General features: G+C 42.4%; 2 protein-coding genes across 2 annotated transcripts; one reads left to right on the top strand and one right to left on the bottom strand.

The window, feature by feature from the left end:
* Positions 1-13,387: 13,387 nt before the first annotated feature.
* Positions 13,388-16,743, bottom strand: LOC139463919 (uncharacterized). The gene is made up of 2 exons (XM_071245346.1): positions 16,701-16,743; positions 13,388-13,920 (listed from the first exon to the last, which is right to left on the bottom strand). Exons 1-2 carry the CDS (start codon positions 16,741-16,743, stop codon positions 13,388-13,390), a joined length of 576 nt encoding a protein of 191 aa, XP_071101447.1.
* A 2,418-nt stretch (positions 16,744-19,161) lies between these two features.
* LOC139464027 (uncharacterized) lies at positions 19,162-26,588 on the top strand. Its single transcript, XM_071245540.1, has 5 exons — positions 19,162-19,250; positions 21,623-21,788; positions 24,255-24,388; positions 25,236-25,368; positions 26,288-26,588. Exons 1-5 carry the CDS (start codon positions 19,205-19,207, stop codon positions 26,496-26,498), a joined length of 690 nt encoding a protein of 229 aa, XP_071101641.1. The 5' UTR covers positions 19,162-19,204; the 3' UTR covers positions 26,499-26,588.
* Positions 26,589-26,592: the final 4 nt, after the last annotated feature.

Genomic DNA, 26,592 nt, shown 5'->3' with positions numbered 1-26,592 from the left:
TCCACTTCAGCCACTGGTCAGGGAATACTGACTTAACGTCACATTTACCGTGTATATATACTCAGCTTGATTTAAAAAAGTGAACACGGAATTGAATACTTGACAAACCGCAATCATGACTGCACCTGGAGAACGGCGTTTGATGCATCAGGCTCTTCCCTACATCGGTAGCATTTCCTCGTATCGTATCAAGGAAACTGAGCAATCGAAGTAGGCGTTGTGGGGGTTCAAATGTTACGTAAATGTATATTTCTAGTGTAAGTAGGAAACAGACATTTTTCTAAACGTTGCAGTACTGCCATAGGTCATGTATCGAGAGACGATTATCAAGGAAACAAAGGAGATTATAATGACACCAACAGAATCACGCGGTGTGGAACAAACAGATGTAATAATCCAATTCCGGCGGTTGAGCACGCCTGCAGCAGACGCATGGTCAAACGAACGTCAATCTGAGAAGACTGGACAGGAACCACGGGGCACTGCACCGGGGCAACTGTTTTCATCAGGATGGGCGTCCTCATTTTCCCCCCAGCCAGGACGTTTCCCACCAGCATCTGTGACATGTAAGTACACGTTCGTTAGCCGAAGATTGTGCTGGGTAAACACTACCGTAAACCTTCAAACATGGATACCAGCTAACTCGGCATTTATACTTGAACTTCTTCTAATACTTTGAGGGACAGCAGGGTAGCTGAGTAGTTCGATTCCCATTCATTACAGCACACAACTTACCGACTTACACATCTCAGTAATTTACATAAACTGAAGAGAATAGGAAACTATGCCTCTCAGTTGGTTTTATCATATGTTTGATTTTTCAATTGAAATTGTATAGAGATGACACAATCTCCAAATAATAAAATGTACAGCCGCTTAGTCAGCAGTCAAAGAACACGTCGTACATTTTTTTAATAACAATTTGATTTGAAACGTGTATCAATTAATACACTTCTGCTGATGGTTTCTGTAGACAACATATCTTTGAAAACCAATAAATGTGTGTTTTCTGTACAAATGTACATGTACATGTAAATATGGTAGGGGTCATGTCGTTGCAAATTCGCTTCTTACCCCGTTCTTCATTCAACTAATTTATTGTCCCACGAAATTACCCAGGCAATTACAATTGAGTTGGGTTTTTAACGCCGTTTTTAACAGTATCCCAGTGATATCACGGCGCGTCAGCTTAATGTGGGAGGAAAGCCCGAAGTGATGCAGGTCTCAGACATTTACCACTTCGGTGAAACCCATGAGCACAGGTATGTTGCTGACAAACCTAGAAACATAATCGGGGCGAACCGGGATTCGAACCCACAATCATATGTTTCTGGCGTGCCCAAGGGACGCAACTCTGCACCTCGCGGCGCCTTAGACGACTGGGCAACCCGTGTTTACAAACTGTTACAGGATTGACTGATGGACATAATCAAATTTGATAGTTCTTTCAATTTTCAATTAAATAAAAACTGTATACTGTCTTTTGCCATTCAGATTATCTGCGCAAATTACACATCTGAGCAATTAACGCATTTTAGCAACTAACACATCTTAGTTAATTACACATCGTATCTCGTTACGTATCTTAGCAAGTAACACATCTTAGTGAATTACTCATCGTATTACTTTACGTATCTTAGCAAGTAACACATCTTAGTGAATTACTCATCGTATCTCTTTACGTATCTTAGCAAGTAACACATCTTACCGATTTAAAAAAACCAACTCCGGGTCACAGCAAACCCCACTTAATATGCAATCCATTCGTTATACCCCACGTTATGTTTGCTACAACCACTTGTAGCAATGATATGTTGTGTAATATATATAACTTTTATTGTTTAAATAAGTTTTTATGACACTGCTGCGCGGATGGTCAAGCTGGCTGACTTGGTTGATGCGTGTCATCGTATCCCAATTGCGTAGGTATGTCAGTCACTGGGTTGTCTGGCCCAGACTCGATTGTTCACTGACCACCGTCACATAGCTGGTATATTGCTGACACAAACACTCAGTGTACGCGCGTGTACGTGTTGTCCGGCTGACTTCCTGGCTTATTGGCGTATACACCGCACCACTGCGCATGCAACCTCGGCTTGTCCCGGAATAAATCGAGTTGTCACGACTGACTGTTGCAGAGGCGGAAATAGTTATATTATGTTGTATAATGTTAATATATCATGTAATTATTCTTAAAGCTATACCTGGTAACTCACAGGACTATGGAGTAATGAAAGTTCGAATGAGTTAGTGAGTGGTTTTGGTTTTACGCCGCGATAAACAGTCTACAGCAGCCCATGCTTGTCGTGAGAGGCGACTAACGGGAGCAGGTGGTCAGGCTCTGCTGATGCATATCATCGTATCCCAATTGCATAGATCGATGCTCATGATATCAAACAATGGGTTGTCTGGCCCAGACTCGATTATTTACAGACCGCCGTCATATAGCTGGAATATTGCTGAGTGCGGCGTTAAACAACAAACAAACGAACAATTTCAAATGTAAAACAACATGTGAGCTTGATTTAGCATACAGGTCTAGACGGGCACCACTTTGGTGAGATCCACGAGCACGGACATGTTGATGACAAACATTGAAACATTATCAGTGCGAATTCGAAGCCATGGTCTAGGTTTCTGAAACGCCAAGGCGACGCAATCGGGACTTGCGCCGCCTATGGCGATTTGCCAACCTTGCTCCCTCATTTTGCTGTTGATAACCGGAATAAATCAAAATCTTGATTGATGAAAACGACACCGACTGAATGTATACGAAATAAGTTTAGAAGAAATGCATAAGGGACATAACTCTGCACAACAAATTGCGCCTCTTAAGGACGACTGGGCTATACACGTGCCAGTCTGACTTATTAAGGTTATAAGGTTTTTGTCAAAATCAGGAATGGAGTACACCTGTGATTGATATACCTCTGTGTTGCAGGCTTGAGTCCACACCATGTCTGCACATTGCCCCGCTCCATGGGGGTCGGTTGACATACAAGACCTACCTGGGTCTCTTACACCATATGAAATGAGCGGGTTGTTCATGTAGGTATAGCGCACATGTGAAAATGGAAGTCAGTTTCAGAAAAATTTAAAACCAAAGAGCACGAGTCAGGTCCTTGCAAGGATCATAATCGGGTCTTGGATTCAAACTCAAAATCTACCGGGCGTTAACTGTTCAGACAAATACGATGTCAGTTTTTAAATGTTAGGCAGTGGCTGATCTGATAATGTAACTGCTGTGACAAGCAAAGTTTGGACTACGCGGTGCCATGTTTAATAGAAGTTATCGAACGATAAGAATGGAATACCAAGAGATGCACATGACTGAAACGTCACAATGGAAGTGCTACCAGTTAGAACACCATTAAACATGTGACTCAGAACATAGGACGATAATGTGAGCACCGTTGTGGGATTAAGCAGCGATCGTAACCAACGATCGATTGCAACCTTTAACAGTAAGGTAACTGGATGATTCCATCAATTGGAGCATGCTTCATGGTCCAATAATTAATATATTACGATAATGTGAGCACCGTTGTGGGATTAAGCAGCGATCGTAACCAACGATCGATTGCAACATTTAACAGTAAGGTAACTGGATGATTCCATCAATTGGAGCATGCTTCATGGTCCAATAATTAATATATTACCATACTACAGATATTACAGTCATTATGCAGCTTCACGATTTGTTATCAATCAAACTCAAGTTTATAAATTTCGGACATTCGTCCAACATCCACATTCCGCCACACCTGTACTATATAAGGCGGTATTTGTCCATGTTGGGGGAAGTGAAATAATCCAGGTTTTTCCTTGCACTGCAACCGGTTTCCGCTCGAAGAAGTGTCAAATGGTGGCGACCGAGGAACCGGATTCGGTTTCCCACATGGTGGCGCTGCACGGGTCGAACACGATGTTGAGGACTAACAGGTAAGGGAAACGGAATGTAGATGGTTTTGTTGGTGCTGGTGTAAGATAAGATAAAAAAAGTTAGGATAGACTTTATTATCCCGAGGGAATTCGGTCTTCTATCACAAGAATCTCAGAAGTGAATAAACAAAATATGATTAATACAATACATAACAGATATATATCACAGAGTATATGATAACATTTTATACAATAGTTGATAGGCAGGTAATTAATTCTTTAAGGTGTACATGTAATCCTGATTGAGTAGATTAACAGCAATAGGTATGAATGACTGGTAAAGAATGTTTGTTCATGTTTTCGTCAAATGCAGCTGATGTCCTGCAGGTATGAACTCATATTCAGAAGCTAAACATGTTGCAATATTTCCGCCATGTATTGCTTTCTCTGCGCGATACAAGTGACGATGCTCCAATGCAGACATTTGCGCTCCTTGTAGTGGAACTGATGTGCGCCTGCGCACTGTGCGGCTACCAGGAAGCCGTTACTGCACTGCCAGTACACCTCACAGCTCTCCGACTCTATCATGGGGAAGTTTCCGGTGGGTATCGGACAGCGGAAAGCGGAACATGACTGAAACACTGAAACAATACAAGGGTTTAGCTTCTTATCTACACCAACCGAGTCGATTCAAACTAAACTGAGGAGCAAAATTAAGATAGTCATCTTCCCGAGGCAAGGGAATTAACTGACTAAGAAAGTCCGGTTTCCACTCTTGCCGAACTAGGCGGAAATTTTGGATATTTTGGATATTTTGGCTGGACTTACGAATGTATGGACAGTCCAGTCAACATCGCTTAACGAAATCGACATCCGGTGCGTCAGCTGCCGTGCAGATTTCTGTCGACTGCAGGATTTGTAAAACAAGTGTATCGCCAACAGATATTTTCCAAATCCTTCCGTGTTTCTAATCAAAGTGCTCACGTGATTTGATGCACGTCGCAAAGAAATACCCGTTTTATTTCAATATAGATGTTGATTATCGATCTAATCGTCGTGGCTGGGGGCCGCCATTTTGTTTTAAGCAAATACAAGTGATATGAGAGGTGGAATCTGACTGGTCATTAGGAGAGACATAGAAGGGGCATTACTCGGAATATCAACTGGGGGCGCTACGATCGAATAACGCCTAGTTCGGCAAGGGTGGAAACTGGACTTTTACAGTCAGTTAACTCCCTTGCCTGTGGAAGATGTAAGAAAGTATACCGAGTTTGTTTTTATGCAGTTTAACTGGAAGAACTGTTGTTAAAATTGATTATGTCTATTTAACATCACCCATTCCTCCATTTGTTTGTTAAAATTTATCTGATCCTGGGTAATTTGTTGTAAAAATAAAATGGTTCAATGAAGACTGGTGTAAGAAAGGTATTTGCAACCACATGACTCACACACTGTTTGAAATGGTGTAAACTATGATACAACAAACTGAGAGGTATAGTTCGTCTTTCCCTCAGTGTACATCACTTATAGCCAAATGTTAAGCTGACGCGGACTTTCAGGCACCACTGTGACAACATTTGCACTGTAATCAAAAACATGTGATGTATGTAAATGTCATTGTTCATGACATAAAAACTGACCAGTACTTTGAGAAACATTGTCCAATCATACAAGATCTTCATGTAGCAGTACGAAAAGTGTACCATTTCCTCCAGTTTGTTTGTTGTTTAACGCTGCACTCAGCAATATTCCAGCTATATGACGATGGTCTGTAAATAATCGAATCTGGACCAAACAATCCAGTGATTGATATCATGAGCATCGATCGATGCAATTGAGATGCCATAACATGCATCAACCAAGTCAGCGAGTCTGACCACCCGATCCCGTTAGTCGCCTTTCACGACAAGCATGGGTTGCTGAAGAACTATTCTACCCCAGATCTTCACGGGCCAAGTTCCTCCAGTGTATTTGTGCGACATATATGTATTTATATATTTCTGGGGATGAATGTCTTCCTTTTCTTAAGATTTGGTCATGAGGTATGAGTATGAGTTCTGAATATATGGTGTGTGAGGAGAAATATTCTGGTAACATGTATTCGTCCAGTGAAAACCCATCCCACCATAGAAACCGTAAAAAAGTCAAATGTTTATTTGCAATAATAGTAAGGTTATCAAAATGAAGGGGCACTGAATTACACTTAAATCAAGTTAGTGATTGAGTGGAGTTCGACACCGCTTTCAGCAATATTACAGCCATATATATGGTGACACCAAGGAGGTGTTTCTCACACAGGGCTTCGAACACGGGATCACGGAGGTTCCCCCACCTTCCACAAAGGTGACATATATTTCATCTTATATCAAAAAAGGAAAACCCGCGGACAAATGACCAGTTTCCCAAGTATTTCGGGAACAGAATATTAATGATCAACCCATTACGCCTACAAAAGCGTTAACTGACGAACAACATGTACTTACCAGACAATGCCAAGACCAGTACAACATAGACGTTCATGGTCATGTTCTTGTATGATTCTCCGCACAGACGCTCTTCTATTTATTGCCCCAGACAGGAAGATGTTACAAAACAATTACATGCATATGAGCCTCCTGGTTAACGTTTCCAATCATGTGTTGAACAAAACCAGCACATTTAGACTGAAGCGTTAACTAGTCCTAGTCACGGACTCATTGTTGATAACATGGCTGCCATTTCAGGTAGGCCTGAGGGATGATCTAGATGGCGTTGCCACGCTTTACAGAGTGCACGAAGCTGCTCCTTATTTACAGACCGCCGTCAAATAGCTGTGATATTGCCGAGTGCGGCTTTCAACAACAAACAAATTAAAAAATCCAAACAAGTTGCTTCTTAATTAAGAATCACATATGTCTTTTGTCCTCGCTTAACAGAAATTGATGAAAGAGCCACGTAAACGTGTATGGGTCCACGCTGTAAGCGTACACTTTCACAAGTTCACAGGATGTGTTATTCACAAGTAAGAATAGTGATAAAAAATTCATTACTTTTGTGACATTCGTGAAAGCAGGTTCGGCTAGCTCAGTATATACCATTGTTTGGTCGAAGAGAGGCGCGAAAAACACAGGGCCATCCAGGAGAAGCTGTCAATTTCGTCGATGTCACCCGACGTTGTGAATTCGTTGAGACAGCAGCAGGCGCATTGTCAAACGAAGCGTCAATCTGAGAAGTACCCGTGAAGATCCAGGGTAGACTAGGTCTTCAGCAACCCATGGTTGCCCTAAACGGCGACTGTGCTTGTCGTAAGAGGCGACTAACGGGATCGGGTAGTCAGACTTTATTGATATGTCATCGTATCCCAATTGCGTAGATCGATGCTCATGCTGTCAATAACCGGATTGTCTGGTCCAGACTCGATTATTTACACAGACCGCTGTCATAAAGCTTGAACATTGCTAAGTGCGGCGTTAGACAACCAACAAGCAAACAACAAACGGAGAAGACTGAACAGAAGTCACTGCACTGGGGCATCTGTATTTGTTGAGGAGGAGGGGGCGTCCTCATTTTCCTCTCTGCCAGGACGTTGTCACCTGCATCTGTAACATGTAAGTACACGTTTGATTAGCTGAAGAATTGCCAGGTAAACATTACCGTAAACCTTCAAACATGGACCCCAGTTTCTGTGTTCTAAATAATGCTGAATCGACCACTATACTTGAACTGCCTCTAATACCGTCACGCCGAAGGCCCGGGTTCGATTCCCCACATGGGTACAATCAGTTAAAGCCCCTTTCCCATGTCCCCCGCCGAAAAAAAGCTGCTAAAAGAGGCGTAAAACCATACTCACTTACTCTAAAACTGTCCGGGGGGTAGCCTAGTGGTTAAAACGTTCGCTCGTCACGCCGAAGACCCGGGTTCGATTCCCGACATGGGTACAATGTGTGAAGCCAATTTCTGGTGTCCACCGCCCTGATATTGCTGGAATATTGCTAAAAGCGGCGTAAAACCATACTCACTCACTAAAACTTTCGGACAAAGTAGGGTAGCTGAGTAGTTCCATTCCCAACATTGGACAGACAGACAGACAGACAGACAGACAGACAAATGTATTCGGTACTTCAGGCCACCGGCCCATAATAAAATGGAAATATACTGTATATATGTATATGCATGCTGAGTAGATTTAATAATGATTCACCGTTCAACACTGTGTTTCCGTTCGATGTTAATGACTTGGGAGAGAAATTTACCTAAGCCTTTTATAATTTGTTCGTTTTCAGCTGACATAAGTCTTATAAAATCCTCAATAGAGGGAGGGGTAACGAGACGCTTGGGAAAAGAGTTTCTTCTTGCTCTAGAATACTGGTCACAAATCATAAGAACATGGAATTCATCTTCAACATGGTTATGTCCCTTTGAAAAACAGAAAGTGCAGATACGTTCATTATATGGGATGTTGTTGTGACGACCCAGTTCAACAGCAAGTCTGAAATTATTACACCGGAACATGGCTATAAGTCTACGTTGGTAAGAAGACATATCACAAGTAATATATGATTCCACATTTAGTAATGACTTGAACTGTGCGTAGTCATTGCATTTCGTTGATGATGTCAGGGAAAAGTGCCTATTTTGAGTGAGGCAGTCGTAAAATCTTCGTTTAAAATCTGTCATGAAATGTTGAATATTACCAATTTCTCCAGAGTCTTTATTTTATTTGAAGCTGTAGAGCAGTATCAGAGACGGTTGACACATAATCAGCAAAAAAACAGAGCACATACATCAGGGATATGAGTAGATATAAACACAACTCTACCACCTTCTTCCTCCAACATTGAAACTAACAGATTAATAAATATGATGAAGATCTGAGGGCTTAAGATACACCCCTGACGAGTACCCATGGTACACTTGAAGTATGGCGATAGTCCACAGTCAGTTCTCACACATGCACTTAGTGTTGAATACATCTGAATTATAAACTTGAGAAATTTACCTTTAACTCCCAGTTGAAGGAATCTGTTAAATAACATTTCGTGGTTCACACTGTCAAAAGCTTTTGAAAAGTCTATAAAAAGACAATAAAACCTTCCATTTCTCTTTGATAAATATTTGTTGACCATAGCTTGTAGGGTAAATAAGTGGTCAATAGTGGAATATTTTTTTCTGAAGCCAGCTTGAAATTCAGATATAATATTGTTGTTATCACACCAATGTTGAAGTCTGTTGTTAACTACTGTTGTAAGAACTTTACACAATGAATTTATCAAGGAAATGCCTCTGTAATTATTTGGGTCTGAGAAGCTGCCTGATTTGTGTAGGGGACAAATAATACTCTTGCCCCAGCTACTAGGAAATATACCACTGTCATAAAGTGTATTGAACAGTTTTGTTAATAATGGTGAGATATAGTTCTTAGTTGCTTTAAAGAATTCGTTAACTATGCCATCTGGGCCAGGAGATTTGCTGTTTTGAGCAATTTCAAACTCGCATTAATTTCCTCTTGTGTAAAAGGGTCATTTAATTCACATAAATAGTCACTTTCATCTGCATCTGTGTATTCCCTTCTTCGGTCACTGTAATCATAGCTGCAGTCAGAATTACAGTTCAACAGGTTATTAAAATGTTAAAACCGCTGATCTACTGTTATGTTGGAAGGATTCTTATGATTTACTCTGCAGGATTTTAACACTTTCCAAAAAGATTTTGAATCATGTCTGGATGCACCGAGAATATCCCTCTGTTTATGGCAATAATCTTCCTTTTTCAAATAAAATGTTTCTTTACGTTTCCTTTTACATTCTATATATATAGCAATACCCTGTCAATATTTCCTATAGAGCCTTAGAGCTGTATATTTCTTTTGTTTTAATACTTCCAGCTGATCATCCCACCAAGGTGGCTGTGGTGATATGTCAGTTAACTTACTACCTTTGTACACTTTTTTAAACTCTTCTGCAGCACTATGGTAAAGTATGTTAAAGTATCTACACTGTCTTCTACATTTTCTTCAATCTGTTTGTATATCCTGTCACAATATGTTAAACAGAGACCTTGGAAATTCACCATAAATGATTTACTGTTATATGGGCACCATGTATACTTGGTCCATCTTTCTTGCTGTGCTGAATCTTGATGGGTTTCATTACCAATATGACTATTATGAAAAACATTGGGGTTGCTGGTGGATTCCTCAGAGTAATAAAGTGGAAAGTCAATAGTACAGTAAAGAGGGAAGTGATTAGATTCATCTCTCTCATGAACACCAAAGGAGCTAAAATATGGAAATAAATCTGTACTTGCCAGAAAATAGTCCACCACACTGGCACCACTGTGAGTTCCCATCCATATCATCAAATAGCCGCCCGTTTAGTATATCAACGTCATGTGTGCAACGTAATTCTGCTAGTTGGACACCATAACTGTTGTATCGAGTGTTATCCTTTGTTTCACGGGGAATATCAATCCCATCAGTTGGAGAGTCATCACTGTTCTCATGGATGAAGTTGAGGTCATCAGCTGGGATATAATCCAGAAATGTACGCATCCTGCATTGAAATCTCCAGCAAGTAGTAGGTAATGATTGTTATAACTATTTATGATCCCAACATGGGTACATTGTAGAACACTTATCGTGGTTTCCCTAGCCCTATTATTCAGGGAATGTTGCTGTAATACCACATACTTACTCTCTCAAATATACTGCTCAAAAGAGGTTAAGGACCAACCTGTTATTTCCTATTACTATGGGTAATCTGTCATACATTGACAGGGCGGTCCTTAACTTCTTTTGAGTAGTGTATACCCACGTGTAAGCATCACAGGCCATAGTCACAAACAATACAGAAGCTAGTGATTTTATTTCTTGTACAATCAGAATCATTATTGCCCGCATCTTACCATTTTTTAACAAATCTTAGCGACTTACACACGTGATTAACATATCTTGCCGATTTAACTCAGGGTGTCAGCGAGCAAATATGAGATCAGTCCGTTATACCAAACTGTTGATTACAACTATTTCACCATTGTTTGTAGCGATGCTTATTGTGATGTTGTGTCATATCCGAATTTGTGTTGATATTGTCAGTATTGGTTATTATAACTCTGATAGTTCTTCCATTATATCTCATCGGTTTACAGGGGGCACGGGTGGCCCACTCGTCGAAGGCGCCGCGATTCGCTGTGCTGAGTTGCGTCCCTTGGACACGTCAGAAACCTATGATTGTGGGTTCGAATCCCGGTTCGCCCCGATTATGTTTCTAAGCTTGTCAGCACCATACCCGTGCTCGTGGGTTTCACCGAAGTGGTAAACGTCTGAGACCTGCATCACTTCGGGCTTTCCTTCCGCATTAAGCTGACACGCCGCGATATTACTGGAATATTGTTAAAAGCGGCGCAAAACACAACTCGCTCACTCTTAGGTTTGCAAGTGTTTCTATGTAACTGTTTACATTGGTCTGATACGACAGGTTAGAATTGGTCTTCAGCAACCCGTGTTTGCGCCCCATGAAGATCCGGGTTAGAATTGGTCTTCAGCAGCCCATGCTTGGCCCCCGTGAAGATCCGGGTTAGAGCTGGTCTTCAGCAGCCCGTGCTTGTCCCCCGTGAAGATCCGGGTTAGAACTGGTCTTCAGCAGCCCGTGCTTGTCCCCCGTGAAGATCCGGGTTAGAACTGGTCTTCAGCAGCCCGTGCTTGTCCCCCATGAAGATGCGGGTTAGAACTGGTCTTCAGCAGCCCGTGCTTGTCCCCCGTGAAGATCCGGGTTATAACTGGTCTTCAGCAGCCCATGCTTGTCCCCCGTGAAGATCCGGGTTAGAACTGGTCTTCAGCAGCCCATGCTTGGCCCCCGTGAAGATCCGGGTAATAACTGGTCTTCAGGAGCCCATGCTTGGCCCCCGTGAAGATGCGGGTTAGAACTGGTCTTCAGCAGCCCATGCTTGGCCCCCGTGAAGATGCGGGTTAGAACTGGTCTTCAGCAGCCCATGCTTGTCGAAAATAGGCCACTAACGGGGTTGGGTAGTCAGGCTTACTGACTTGGTTGATGCATGTCATCGTATACGAATTGTGTAGGTCGATGCTCATGATGTTTGTAACTGCATTGTCAGGTCCAGGCTCTATTATTTACAGACCGCTATCATATAGCTGGAAAACTAATGATTACGGCGTAAACAACAAACAGGAAAAAGCCATCTTTTCTCTCAAGTTTACCGGGGTGTATCTGTTTTCGTAACCGTTCAGACATGAACCCCAGCTTCTGTGTTCTTATATAATGCTGACTCGGCCACTATACTTGAACAGCTTCTAATAATTTCAGGAAAAATAAAGTATGTTTGTCAGTAGTTAAAATTCTCGCCGTTCGATTCCCAACATTGGTACAATGTATAATGTGGTTTCCCTGGCCATTTTAAGGTTGGTATAATACCATATACTAACTCTTAGAATTGTTTTTCAGGAACGCAGTATACCGGCGGGTACCGGTTGGCCGGAAACGGCGTCATCGCGTTGATCTGATGGTCGAACGGGTCCGTGAGTGGGTTTCGTTTAACGCCGCTTTAAACAGTATTTCAGCTGTATGACAGCGTGTCAGCTTGATGTGGGCTGGCAGTTGGCCGGTGTTCGAAATGTCCCACTGTGGTGAAACCCACGAGCACGGCTCTTTTGGTGACGACCATGGAAACAGAGCCAGGGCGACTCTGGGACTCGAAGCCTTGATCTCGGTTTCTGAACACCAAGATAACGCTACTGTCCTCTGACCTGCCATCGCCTCCAACACAGTGACACGATATACAATGAGCGGGTCGTTCATGGTGGGTGTAGCGCCCATGTAAATAGACACACAAGACTGCCAGGTCTCTACACAGCGACACGATGTATGTTGGGTATAGCGCCCATGTAAAGTGGAAGTCAGCTGTATCTGAAAACTACTAATTGTTCTGCAGGTGAGAGATTTTGCGAAAACCAAAGAGTCACGAGTCAGGTCCTTGCAAACCAAGAATCATTATCGCGACGAATCTTGGCTTCAAATCCAAAATATATTGGGCGTTAACTGTTCAGACGGGTACGCTGATGCCAACTGGTATATTTTGGGCAGTGGCAAATCAGATAATGCAACTGATGTGGTGACTAACACTTTTTCGATGACGTGGTGATATGTTTTAAAGAAAGACATCCAACGATAAGACTGAAAGATCCAATAATGCACGTGACTTACAACGTCACAATGGAATCCCCTTTCAGCACACGACATAAGTACTACCAGACACGATTCATGTATTTGTAAAACCGGTGATGCATAAAATTCGAAGATAATGTGAGCACCGTTATGGGATTAAGCAGCGATCGGAACAAACGATCGATGGCTACCTTTAACAGTGAGGTGACTGGATAATTCCATTAATTGGAGTATGCTTCATAGTCCCATAATTATGTTATTACCATACTACAGATATTACAGTCATTATGCAGCTTCACGATTTGTTATCAATCAAACTTTAACTCAAGTTCATTAATTTCAGTCATTCATCCCCGTCCGAAAACATTCCGCCACATCTGTACTATATAAGGCGGTATCTGTCCGTTTTGGGGGAAGGGGATTAATCCAGGTTTTCCTGGCACTGCAACCGGTTTCCCGCACGAAGGAATGTCACATGGCGGCGAAGCAGGAACCGGAATAGGTTTCCCACACGGTGGCGCTGCGCAAGGCGGTACCGGATGTTGAGGATGAACAGGTACAGGAAACGGAATGTAGATGGGTTTTGGTGGTCTCGGTTTTGGAGTCATCGGCATGGGCATCGGCATAGGCATTGGTTTGTGTGGCATGGCCTTGTGTGACATGTGGGCTTGTTTGTACTGCTTTCTCTGCATGATACAACTGACGATGCTCCCATGCAGACATTTACGCGCCTTGTAGTGGAACTGATGTGCACCTGCGCACTGAGCGGCCACCAGCATGCCGTTCCTGCACTGCCAGTACACCTCACAGCTCTCCGACTCTATCATGGGGAAGTTTCCGGTGGGTATCGGACAGCGGAAAGCGGAACATGACTGAAACACTGAAACAAAACAAGAGTTAAGCTTCTTATTTATTCGATTCAAACTAAGTATACTCATAACCAAATGTTAAGCATAAACGGAATGTTATTCACCACACATAAAATAACATATGCACAATAATCTAAATCAAGTGTAAAATACATTGTGAAACGTACATTGTTCAATCCATCTTCCTGAGGCAAGTGAGTTAACTGAATATAAAAGTCCACTTTCCACCTTTGCCGAACTAGACTGGAATTTTGGAGTTTTATGACGATCTTCATTATCGATCAGATCGTCTTGACTGGGCGCCGCCATTTTGTGTGAAACAAATGCAAGGGATATGAGAGATGAAATCTCACTTGTCATGAGAAGGGACATAACTCATAATAACCACTAGTGGCGCTACGACCGAGCCATGAAATTCCAGCCAAGTTGTTCGGCAAGGCTGGAAACTGACATCTGTGCTCACACCCGTGCCAGTTCCCCTAGCGTGAACACCGGTGCCATTTCGTCCCGTGTTAACCCCTGTGCTAATTCCTCAAGTTGTTTGGTGACATTCACGTATAGATATACTAGTATTTCGGAGAATAAAAGTCCGCATGTGTTTTACTTTGTTTATGAGTATATATGAGTGATGTGCCGGAGGAAAAGGATCCTGGTAACATTAATTCTTCTTGTGAAATCCCTTCCCAGCCAGGAAATCGTTAAAGAGCCCAGTGTTATTTACAATAATAGTAAATATACTCAACAAAAAAAAGTTCCTGTGACAACAATACTTTAGTGTATTTTTCAAACAAGTAAAGTTTGGTTTTCAATATTGTAGTACATGTATGGAATCAAGTCGCAAAAACGCAACTGCTACAGAAAAGCATGCATTCCATGCAAAAGTTTACTTTTATGCAAGTCCCATGCATTTCACTACCCAAGAATGGGTATAAAACCAAGTGCGTTTAAGGGTTTCGATTTGCATTGTTAAGCATCGTGCTGACAACAACTGTCTCAGAAAAACAACAAAATTACGCAATTATACAACATTACGAAATGCCACGCCTGTCCGAAAATGAGCGTCTGTGAGCCTATGGTATGCTTGAAGCAGGATCGCGTCAACGTGATGTTGCAAGACAATTTAACGTCCACGGAAACACCATTTGGTGTTTATGGCAACGTTGGCAACAGATGAATGCAGTCAGAGACCATCCTCGGAGTGGCAGGCCACGCGTAACCAATAATCGACAAGACAACTGGATTCGAACATTACACCTACGAAATCGATTCCAGTCAACAACAGTGATTGCAAGAAGCATCCCTGGTCTTCGACGAATATATTCAAAAACAGTACGACGTCCCCTCAGATGTGCAGGGATTGTCGCCAGGAGACCCGCCAGACGTCCCATTTTGACAGGAAACCACCGTCAAGCACGTTTACAGTGGTGCAGACAGCATCTACGCTGGACGGCCATGCAGTGGGGACAAGTTATATTCACTGACGAGTCTCGTTTTCACCTCAGCCACAGCGATGGTCGGATTCGAGTGTACCAACGTCGAGGTGAACGTTACGTCAATCATTGTGTCATGGAAGAAGATCGGTTCGGGGGCGGCAGCGTTATGGTATAGGGTGGGATTGATAGTGGTAGAGGGAAATCTCAATGGACAGCGCTAACGCGACGAGATAATCGGCCCTGTTGTTCTACCGTTTTGCGTCGTCATGGTCCAGGCATTACCTTTCAACATGAGAACGCCCGGCCTCATATTGCTCGACTTGTTCAGGATTCCCTTCAACAAAACAACGTGAATGTCATCCCCTGGCCGGCTCGCTCCCCTGATCTCTCACCAGTCGAGCACATGTGGGATGAGATGGATCGGCGCCTTTGACGTCAACCACCTGTTCCACAGACACTCCAGGAACTTCGAAATATGCTCCATCAGATATGGACAGATATCCCACAGGACATTCCATGAGACGAAAATGTGTTGCTTGCATCGCACCCAGAGGTGGACACACACGCTATTGATTTGTAAATTGAAATTTTGGCATGTTCATGTTTTTTATGAAATCAAGCATTTTCTGAAGTCAGTATGGCAAATGAAACCATTTGAACACTTGCAGGAGTCAATTATCTGTTGCAAACCGAAATTGTTTCAGATTTGGTCAAAAACATAACTTTGCATTAAATCTTATTCAAAGTCACAGGAACTTATGTTGTTCAGTAAGTCTGAATAATGGGAAATCTAATTACGTCGCACTGAAAGGATAAAGGTCACGTGTGAGTGAGTATAGTGTGACGCCGCTTTCAGTAGTATTTCAGCCATATTACTTCATTACTTCGGGGAAACCAAGAAAGGGTTTCACATACAGAGCATCGAACATGGGTCTATGGTGTGACGAGCGAACCACAAGGTCCCCCCTCCCCTCCCCAACACACATATTTCATCAGATGTCAAAGAAAAGGAGGACGGCAACCAGTACTACTTCTACTACTACTACTACCACTACTACAGCAACACCATTACTACTACTAGTACTTCTACCACAAGTACCACTAATACTACCATTAGTACTACAGCCATGCCATTTCCACAACTACTCCTACGACTACGTGTGAGACATAATATTGTTTCTCTCTGAATGTTTGGACAATGTGTTTCAGAACATCCAACACTTCCAAGGAACGTTATACTTTTCGGGAGAAAAACTGGTGGCCAAATGATCTTTTCCTCCAATATTTCGGAGCAGAATACTAACTCATCGACCCCTTACGCCCACTAAAACATAAACTGACGAACCAAATGTACTTACCAGTCAATGCCAACACCAGCACAAGGTAGACTTCCATGGTCATATTAAAGTTCTATTCGTCGGACCAGAAACCATAAAATATTTTTATGGCCTCTGTTCGGACAGAGGCTCTCCTATATATTGCGCCACACAGGAACTTGTTTACAAAACAATTACATGCGTATGGGCCGTCTGGTAATCGTAACTCGTCTCCAAACATGTGTGGAACAAAACCAACACATTTAAACTGAAGCGTTAACTAGTCACTAGACACGGACTCATTGTTGATAACATGGCTGCCATTTCCGGTACGCCCGAGGGACCAGTCGACTGTAATTGTGACACTTCACAATAGATCTCGAAAGTGAACGAAATTGTCTCTTAATTCAGATGACTTGCACTTGAAACTCAGGAGAGGACGGCGCATGTGTATCGGTCAGCGCGGCAATAGACGTACGCCTTCACATGGTTTTAGGACATTTATTTGGAGGGTCGATACACAATGTCTTGTGTGTTTGTTGTTTAACGCCGCACTCAGCAATATTCCAGCTATATGACGGCGGTCTGTAAATAATCGAGACTGGACCAGACAATTCAGTGACTGACATCATGAACATCGATCCACGCATTTGGGATACGATGACATGCATCAAGTCAGCGAACCTGACCACGTGATCCCGTTAGTCGCCTCTCACAACAAGCATAGTCGCCTTTTCGGCAAGCATGGGTTGCTGAAGGCCTATTTTACCCCGGATCTTCACGGGTCGGGACACAATGAAAAGTTATTTTATCAAGTTTCGTGATAACAAAGCGGGTATCGAGGACTCAGTATTCCTGAGGTGTCTGACATTCTGTAGGGCTCTCTCTCATTAGCGTCATCACAAACTGATCATAAATTACATGTATACAGGTACAACACAACACACAGGTACATGTAAACAGGTACAACACAACACACAGGTACATGTGTACAGGTACAACACAACAAACACAGGTACATGTATACAGGTATAACACAACACACAGGTACACGTGTACAGGTATAACACTACACACACAGATACATGTGTACAGGTACAACACTACACACAGGTACATGTGTACAGGTATAACACTACACACACAGGTACACGTGTACAGGTATAACACTACACACACAGGTACACGTGTACAGGTATAATACTACACACAGGTACACGTGTACAGGTACACCACACACAGAGGTACATGTGTACAGGTACAACACCACACACAGGTACACGTGTACAGGTATAACACTACACACACAGGTACACGTGTACAGGTACAACACTACACACAGGTACACGTGTACAGGTACAACACTACACACACAGGTACACGTGTACAGGTATAACACTACACACACAGGTACACGTGTACAGGTATAACACTACACACACAGGTACACGTGTACAGGTATAACACTACACACATGTACACGTGTACAGGTACAACACTACACACACAGGTACACGTGTACAGGTATAACACTACACACAGGTACACGTGTACAGGTACAACACTACACACACAGGTACACGTGTACAGGTATAACACTACACACAGGTACACGTGTACAGGTATAACACTACACACACAGGTACACGTGTACAGGTATAACACTACACACACAGGTACTCGTGTACAGGTATAACACTACACACACAGGTACACGTGTACAGGTATAACACTACACACAGGTACACCACACACAGAGGTACATGTGTACAGGTACAACACCACACACAGGTACACGTGTACAGGTATAACACTACACACACAGGTACACGTGTACAGGTACAACACCACACACAGGTACACGTGTACATGTATAACACTACACACACAGGTACACGTGTACAGGTATAACACTACACACACAGGTACACGTGTACAGGTACAACACTACACACAGGTACACCACACACACAGGTACATGTGTACAGGTACAGCACAACACACAGGTACACGTGTACAGGTACAACACCAAACACAGGTACACGTGCACAGGTATAACACTACACACACAGGTACACGTGTACAGGTACAGCACAACACACAGGTACACGTGTACAGGTACAACACCAAACACAGGTACACGTGCACAGGTATAACACTACACACACAGGTACACGTGTACAGGTACAGCACGACACACAGGTACATGTGTACAGGTATAACACTACACACACAGGTACACGTGTACAGGTACACCACACACACAGGTACACGTGTACAGGTACAACACAACACACAGATACACGTGTACAGGTACAACACAACACACAGGTAGAGGTGTACAGGTACAACACAACATCAAACGGACATGAAAACGCCTGGCTGCAGGTAAGGGACATAACTCCTGACCCCGTCTAAGCCATCGAATGCTCGGTATCACACACACTCACACACACACACACACACACAAAAGCACACCCTTCTGCGTTTACCCGAAATAGATCCCGGATATCCGGGTTCGTCTTGTCTTGTACGGGGATACCAACATGGCGGCTTGTTTATTTGTTGCAGCCCTTCTGGTTGCTGTGGCGGGTGAGTTGGAGATCTATAGTACCATGATATGACATAGTTACTATGTTAGCTAACCTGTTCTCAGTCATCGTTCTAACCGCGACAGCCAGGTACAGAACACACCCAGTGAAGCAAATGTCTGAAGTTGAGGGTAGGGATCCAAGACGATTGTTTAGAGTTGCCAGCTGAAGAATAATATGAGAAACATAAGTAGATATACCGTTGCAAAAAGGTTTCATTTAAAAATATACATCAAAATGTACACGCATTCCGGTAAAAATGACTTTGATAGGTGTTGAGAATTATCTGTCAAGTGAGTAAAAGGGAGGTAACTCTTGTACTGCCTGTTACAGTTGGCTTCTCAAGTCACCTGAAAAAAAAGACAAAAATAGATTTAGGTACCGAAATAATAAGTTACATTTTCATTAAATATGTTTTCACTCCCATTCACAATAACAGTTAGTTTAAATATTGATAAAGTATTGTTTTTAGAATAATATCAAAAACAAAATCTACCCAATCAAGTTACGAGACGTCATCAGGAACCTTAGTGTCGGTTAAAAAACATTCTTCGTTTGTGTCTGAACATGTGAAAAGGCCCGAGGAGGAGTGGCAACTAGCTTATATAACTAAACATGATATTGATGCTTAACGGAACCTGCGATATCAATATCATGTTTAGTTATATAATCTAGTTGGAATTTTCATGTGAAACAAATTGTATTTTCTAACGAACTAAAAATCATTATTGGATACATTTTAAAAAGATGTTATCAAATATGCAACGTCTGGGAAATGCGGGCATTCCTACAGAATACCCTGGGGAATACTACAGAAAACAATACAGTGTTCGAGTCATCACCAGGGTAATCTACAAAAACAATGCCCCGTCAGTACACCAAGATATTGGTTGGGGGGGGTATTTTCCCCATGGGCTTATGGCCACATGTATACAAATTGTATGGGCCTCTTCAGCAAGTATGCGCATTTCAGTTTTCTACATGTAAGCAAATGTAACCACCCAAGTCGGATTAACGGGACTTGACAACTGACTTTTAAACGTGTTTTAAGAAACCGATCGCAGCTTTTTACTGTTTTAAAGTGAAATATGAATGCGGATACTCGTAGAATACGTAGTTTGGGCGACAAAGGCGAGTTTAGCAGTGAGAAAAACTTTAGGGATGAGTATGCCGAAGCCGAGGTGTTTGCGCAATTAGTTATGGCGACCGGTGAAGCGAGACGCTCGGACATTGATCACTCAACCATGCAGGACAATGTGAGTAATGAGAACGTTTCTGTCGATACAATCGAAAATAATGTGTTTAAAGTACTTGAGGCCCTGAACTTGTTTAATTCTTTGTCGGCTGATATGAGAGTCATGTTCAAGACAGTGAACGCCACCTCAGTGGTAAGCAACCGTGACAATGATTTTTGTCAGCGTTATGACAAAAGTAAATGTTGAACGTTAACAAGAGGTGAAGTAAATGAGCGGCATCTGCTGAACCTGACACTCGTAACCGCGGATCTCTATAATCCGCGCGGTAAGCACAGGATTGTTCGTGGGCAGATCACGTGACGCACTGACGAATACACTCCCCTTAACTTCATTTGGAATTTAATTCCCCTGTTGCATCCTACACAAATGCTGTCCCAAAGCCCCTTGTTCACCCAGAATAATGTAGGCGAAATGCGTTCGCCTATGTCACTTTCTCTCAAAGAATATAACCTTAAACTTTAACTTAAATTCACCGGAGAGACCACATTAATTATAACAAGTAACAAATTAAGACTATAGTCACTATGTCATGGCATGACGGATCAACCAAAGTCACATGAAAGAATCGGGCGCTCCCCAACTTTCCCCGCGCAGCATACATTTACATAATAAAATAGTCAAATAGAGAAATCAAGAGATTTTAAAAGGCAATATGGTTGAGTTAATATTTGCGATCATAAAGTCTAAGCTTGAACATGTTGATGAATGCAGCTACAGAGGTGGATGAATAATCATACTGCATAATGCATTGCATTTTAATCAATCACTTGATTGTCTGGCCCAGACTTGATTATTCACACACACACACACACACACACACACACACACACACACACACACACACACTCTCTCTCTCTCTCTCACACACACACACACACACTCACACACACACACACACACACACACACACACACACACACACACTCACTCTCACTCACACACACACACTCACTCACTCACACACACACACTCTCTCTCTCTCTCTCACACACACACACACACTCACACACACACACACACTCGCACTTATGTTGGTATTTGCATTTTTTCCGTATGACGTTCGGAGACTGACCCATTTATACAGTAACGTTTGCAGATGACCATGTCATCATTTCAGCTGCTGATATTGGACTTCCGTGCATGCAGGCTGATGTTGTTGCAAGGAAGACGAGGGAGTGTTTTGCCGGCTTGGGACGGGAGAACTTGATCAACCTTGACCCAGCAAAAGAAGGGGGGTCACTAGGTCAGATGTCAAAGTTTTTCTCAGGGCCAAACGTATGCAGGTGAGTTATAAATATGACAGGGAAATAACGATTGATCTGCTTCAAAGATTTACCTACATTGTGCCTTGCTAACGAGGAATACCTCTGGTCATGTGGACAAGGCTTCCGACATCGGATTAGAAGGTCCGTGGTTGAAATCCAACCTCTGGACACTGGGAAATTGTATGACCTTTAAAAACCCAACCAGTACAGAGTGAGTGTTTTACGCCGCCTTATTTTGTGAAACTCTCGAACAACGGTCATATGTTTCTGACACGCATAGGGGAGGCAACTGTCTATAGCGAAAGAGACATATAAAACTGGGCCACCAGTGCCCTGACGACCAGCATCATGATTATTACTTGAAACCAACGCTTAAGACCATAGTGACGGTCTTGATACCCTTACTGAACACAATAGTGACGTTCTTGATACCCCTTACTGAACACCATAATGACGTTTTTTATACCCTTTACAGAACACCATAGTGTAGTTCTTGATACCCTTTACAGAACACCATAGTGTAGTTCTCGATACCCTTACTGAACACCATAGTGACGTTCTTGATACCCTTTACAGAACACCATAGTGTAGTTCTTGATACCCTTTACAGAACACCATAGTGTAGTTCTCGATACCCTTACTGAACACCATAGTGTAGTTCTTGATACCCTTACTGAACACCATAGTGTAGTTCTTGATACCCTTTACAGAACACCATAGTGTAGTTCTTGATACCCTTACTGAACACCATAGTGTAGTTCTTGATACCCTTTACAGAACACCATAGTGTAGTTCTTGATACCCTTTACAGAACACCATAGTGTAGTTCTTGATACCCTTACTGAACACCATAGTGTAGTTCTTGATACCCTTTACAGAACACCATAGTGTAGTTCTTGATACCCTTTACAGAACACCATAGTGTAGTTCTCGATACCCTTACTGAACACCATAGTGTAGTTCTTGATACCCTTTACAGAACACCATAGTGTAGTTCTTGATACCCTTTACAGAACACCATAGTGTAGTTCTTGATACCCTTACTGAACACCATAGTGACGTTCTTGATACCCTTTACAGAACACCATAGTGTAGTTCTTGATACCCTTTACAGAACACCATAGTGTAGTTCTTGATACCCTTTACAGAACACCATAGTGTAGTTCTTGATACCCTTTACAGAACACCATAGTGACGTTCTTGATACCCTTTACAGAACACCATAATGACGTTCTTGATACCCTTTACAGAACACCATAGTGACGTTCTTGATACCCTTTACAGAACATCATAGTGTAGTTCTTGATACCCTTACTGAACACCATTATGTAGTTCTTAATACCCTTACTGAACACCATAATGACGTTCTTGATACCCTTTACTGAACACAATAGTGACGTTCTTGATACCCTTACAGAACACCATAGTGACGTTCTTGATACCCTTTCTGAACACCATAATGACGTTCTTGATACCCTTACTGAACACCATAGTGACGTTCTTGATACCCTTTACAGAAGACCATAGTGACGTTCTTGATACCCTTTACAGAACACCATAGTGACGTTCTTGATACCCTTACAGAACACCATAGTGACGTTCTTGATACCCTTACTGAACACCATAGTGACGTTCTTGATACCCTTACTGAACACCATAACGACGTTCTTGATACCCTTTACAGAACACCATACTGACGTTCTTGATACCCTTTACAGAACACCATAGTGACGTTATTGATACCCTTACTGAACACCATAGTGACGTTCTTGATACCCTTTACAGAACACCATTATGTAGTTCTTGATACCCTTACTGAACACCATAGTGACGTTCTTGATACTCTTACTGAACACCATAGTGACGTTCTTGATACCCTTACTGAACACCATAACGACGTTCTTGATACCCTTTACAGAACACCATACTGACGTTCTTGATACCCTTTACAGAACACCATAGTGACGTTATTGATACCCTTACTGAACACCATAGTGACGTTCTTGATACCCTTTACAGAACACCATTATGTAGTTCTTGATACCCTTACTGAACACCATAGTGACGTTCTTGATACTCTTACAGAACACCATAGTGACGTTCTTGATACCCTTACTGAACACCATTATGTAGTTCTTGATACCCTTACTGAACACAATAATGACGTTCTTGATACCCTTACAGAACACCACAGTGACTTTTTTTATGTCCTTACTGAAACCATATGGTAGTTATTGATGTCCTTCCTGAACACCATAGGGTAGTTCTTGATACCGTTACTGAAAACCAGAGGGAACTTGAAACGGAACCGCGGAAGTTCGTACCACAGGAAGTGGAACAGCTGTAGGCAGTATTTCGATTGTATCACTGCTTCTAGCGGCTTATTCCAGCTCTACACACTCACTCGCTATATCACGTAAGGACAACATTAATGAATCAATAGTCGTCATTGCATCAAACCAACCAGTCTACTCTTTCTTCCAGCCACACAGATGACCTGGCATATGGTATCAACTGCGTGTTTGACTTCTATGGAACCTGCCTGAACATGAGACGGATGTTTGCAAGTTATCCTCAGATTAAAAAGGCTTCAGTGTTCGCCTGTCAGAACGAAGACGGTAAGATGAAAGTTCTAACTGACAAAACCCTGACATCTCCGCCTACCCGGCGTTCCTAGTTGTATTGAGAACCGGTTCAAAACGAGGGTATGGTGGGGGCGATTGTGTCCAGCGTATTTACGCTAATAAAATGGGGATAGCTAAGTGTGTGTGTTATAGTGTTGCAACTATTGCAATCCTACAACTTGTTTCCTAAAGTGAGTATGGCAGACATACAATCTTGTAATGTTGTACATAATATGATATTATCCAGTTGTTGTATGTGGTATACCATGGTAGGTGGCGTTGGTGCGGCTAAGAACGGACGATAACCAATCGTCACGCAAAGTCTTGTTGGGCGATCCTGCGCACTGCTTGTCTCTGCATTAGAGCAATAAGATGGTAGATCGTTGTATGAAGAGCCTGAACATCTCTCGCCACTCGCATTGCCGTCATGTCAGCCTCAATAACGCCCAATACTCGTTGTGCACAATGTGGACATGGATATAGGGCCTCTGTGGGTACTTTCAACATCCATCAGTAAATGTAAATACAGTTAATGCGTGCATGGTGTTCTTAGAACGTGTTCTGTCGGGTGTGTCTGTTGATTATGAACAATCTCTGTTCACTGTAAGATTGAATAAAAAAACGTTGTATTGAACGATTCTAGACATGCTATTCGATCACTCGGTGCCTTTCGTTGTGCAAATAAGTCACGCTTATTGGATATCAAGGAGATCAGAAGCTACAGCATGAAGATGTGCGTTTTATTTGAAATTATTTTAGTTTAAATGTTGATGACACCAACATACAAATCACCCTTAATGGCTGTTATATTAATGAAAATACACCCGTACTTCTTCTTCAGCACTGAATGACTCCTGTCTGAAGGACGTAGACAAAGACACTTTGGTTTGCTATATAAAGAAGGTACAGGAAAGGAGTCTCAAGATCCTCACAGGGGAAGTGCAGAGGAAGAGTACAGAGGAAGAGATGTGCGGGTAGGGGACTCAATATTTCCTTAGGTTTACCATGCTCCCCTTCTTGAATCTAGGGCAGAATGGATTATGAATTCCAATAGGTCCCTTGTGGATTCTGAAGCAGAATAGACCCCTAATAGATTCCGGAGCAGTATAGTCCCTTTATTGACTCCGGAAAAGAAGAGGGTTCGTTTTTGATTCTGGAGCAGAATTGATCCCATTGGAATCCGGATCAGAATGGGATACTTGTGGATTCCAGAGACGATAGGTCCGAGTGAGTCAGTGATTATCGTTTAACGCCGCTTTTAGCCACATTCCAGCAAAATCACGGCGGTGGACACCAGAAATTGGCTTTACACATTGTACCCATATGGGGAATCGAACCCGTGTCTTCGGCGTGACGTTGTGGATCCCGATGAAGAATATGTCCCTCATGGATTCCGGAGCAGAATAAGCCCGTAATGGATTCTGGAGCAGAAAGGATCCCTCATGGGTTCCGGAGAAGAAAAAGGACCTTATGAGATCCAGATCAGAATTCCGGAGACAAATAGGTCCATTATGGATTCCGGTTCAATATAGCAGAATAGCATATCTTATGGATTTTGGAGCAGAATAGACCCCGTCTGGATTCCAGAGCAGAACAGGTCCTCCATGGATTCCTTGGCAGTAAGGGTCTCATGAGGATTGTGTGGCAGAAAAGGTTTTGTCAGGATTCATGGGAGGGGATGGCAACACGATTTCCACTCAGCTTGACACAACGTCACTTAACTTCCATCCGTTTTTAGATTGTTACATTGTGAAGAAAATTTCTAACTTGTTATGTAAAATTGTTGCCCCATGTCCAGCTTTGATATGCTTGTTGCTCAGCATTAGCGCTAATTCTTTAACAATGTTGTTCAACACAAATAGCATTGAAGAATGTTCCGATATTTTTTTGTAGGTTTCTGAAGGAGGAGATGAAATGTATGAAAAAAGCGCTGTCTGGCTGTCCGGTATCAACAGGGGAGAGATATTACTCCTTTGTTGAGATGCTGATGCCGACTACATGTGACCACTTGACCCTCTATAGGATCCTGAAGGAACGACCAAAGGTGGACCTACCTACCACCTACATGAAGCCACAACCCAAAGGAACCACACCAGGCAAATAACAGTACACAAGCGTTGTGTGCACATATCTGTACATAATTATAATTGTCTCCCGCAATCGACTTTGTATATATATATATATATATATATATATAT

Source organism: Haliotis cracherodii, unplaced genomic scaffold, assembly GCF_022045235.1.
Source record: "Haliotis cracherodii isolate W230 unplaced genomic scaffold, xgHalCrac1.p SCAF_16, whole genome shotgun sequence".
Taxonomy (NCBI): Eukaryota; Metazoa; Mollusca; class Gastropoda; order Lepetellida; family Haliotidae; genus Haliotis; species Haliotis cracherodii.
Note: the sequence above shows the minus strand (reverse complement) of the source record. Positions and strands in the feature narration are given on the sequence as shown.

Excerpts from the sequence above, each read along its gene's own strand:
- LOC139463919 (XM_071245346.1), bottom strand. The coding sequence starts at position 16,743 with ATGACCATGGAAGTCTACCTTGTGCTGGTGTTGGCATTGACTG. Across the intron at positions 13,921-16,700 it reads GCTGGTGTTGGCATTGACTG|TGTTTCAGTCATGTTCCGCT; the intron begins GTAAGTACATTT and ends GTTTTGTTTCAG.
- LOC139464027 (XM_071245540.1), top strand. The coding sequence starts at position 19,205 with ATGGCGGCTTGTTTATTTGTTGCAGCCCTTCTGGTTGCTGTGGCGG. Across the intron at positions 19,251-21,622 it reads CCTTCTGGTTGCTGTGGCGG|CTGCTGATATTGGACTTCCG; the intron begins GTGAGTTGGAGA and ends TCATCATTTCAG. Across the intron at positions 25,369-26,287 it reads ACAGAGGAAGAGATGTGCGG|GTTTCTGAAGGAGGAGATGA; the intron begins GTAGGGGACTCA and ends ATTTTTTTGTAG.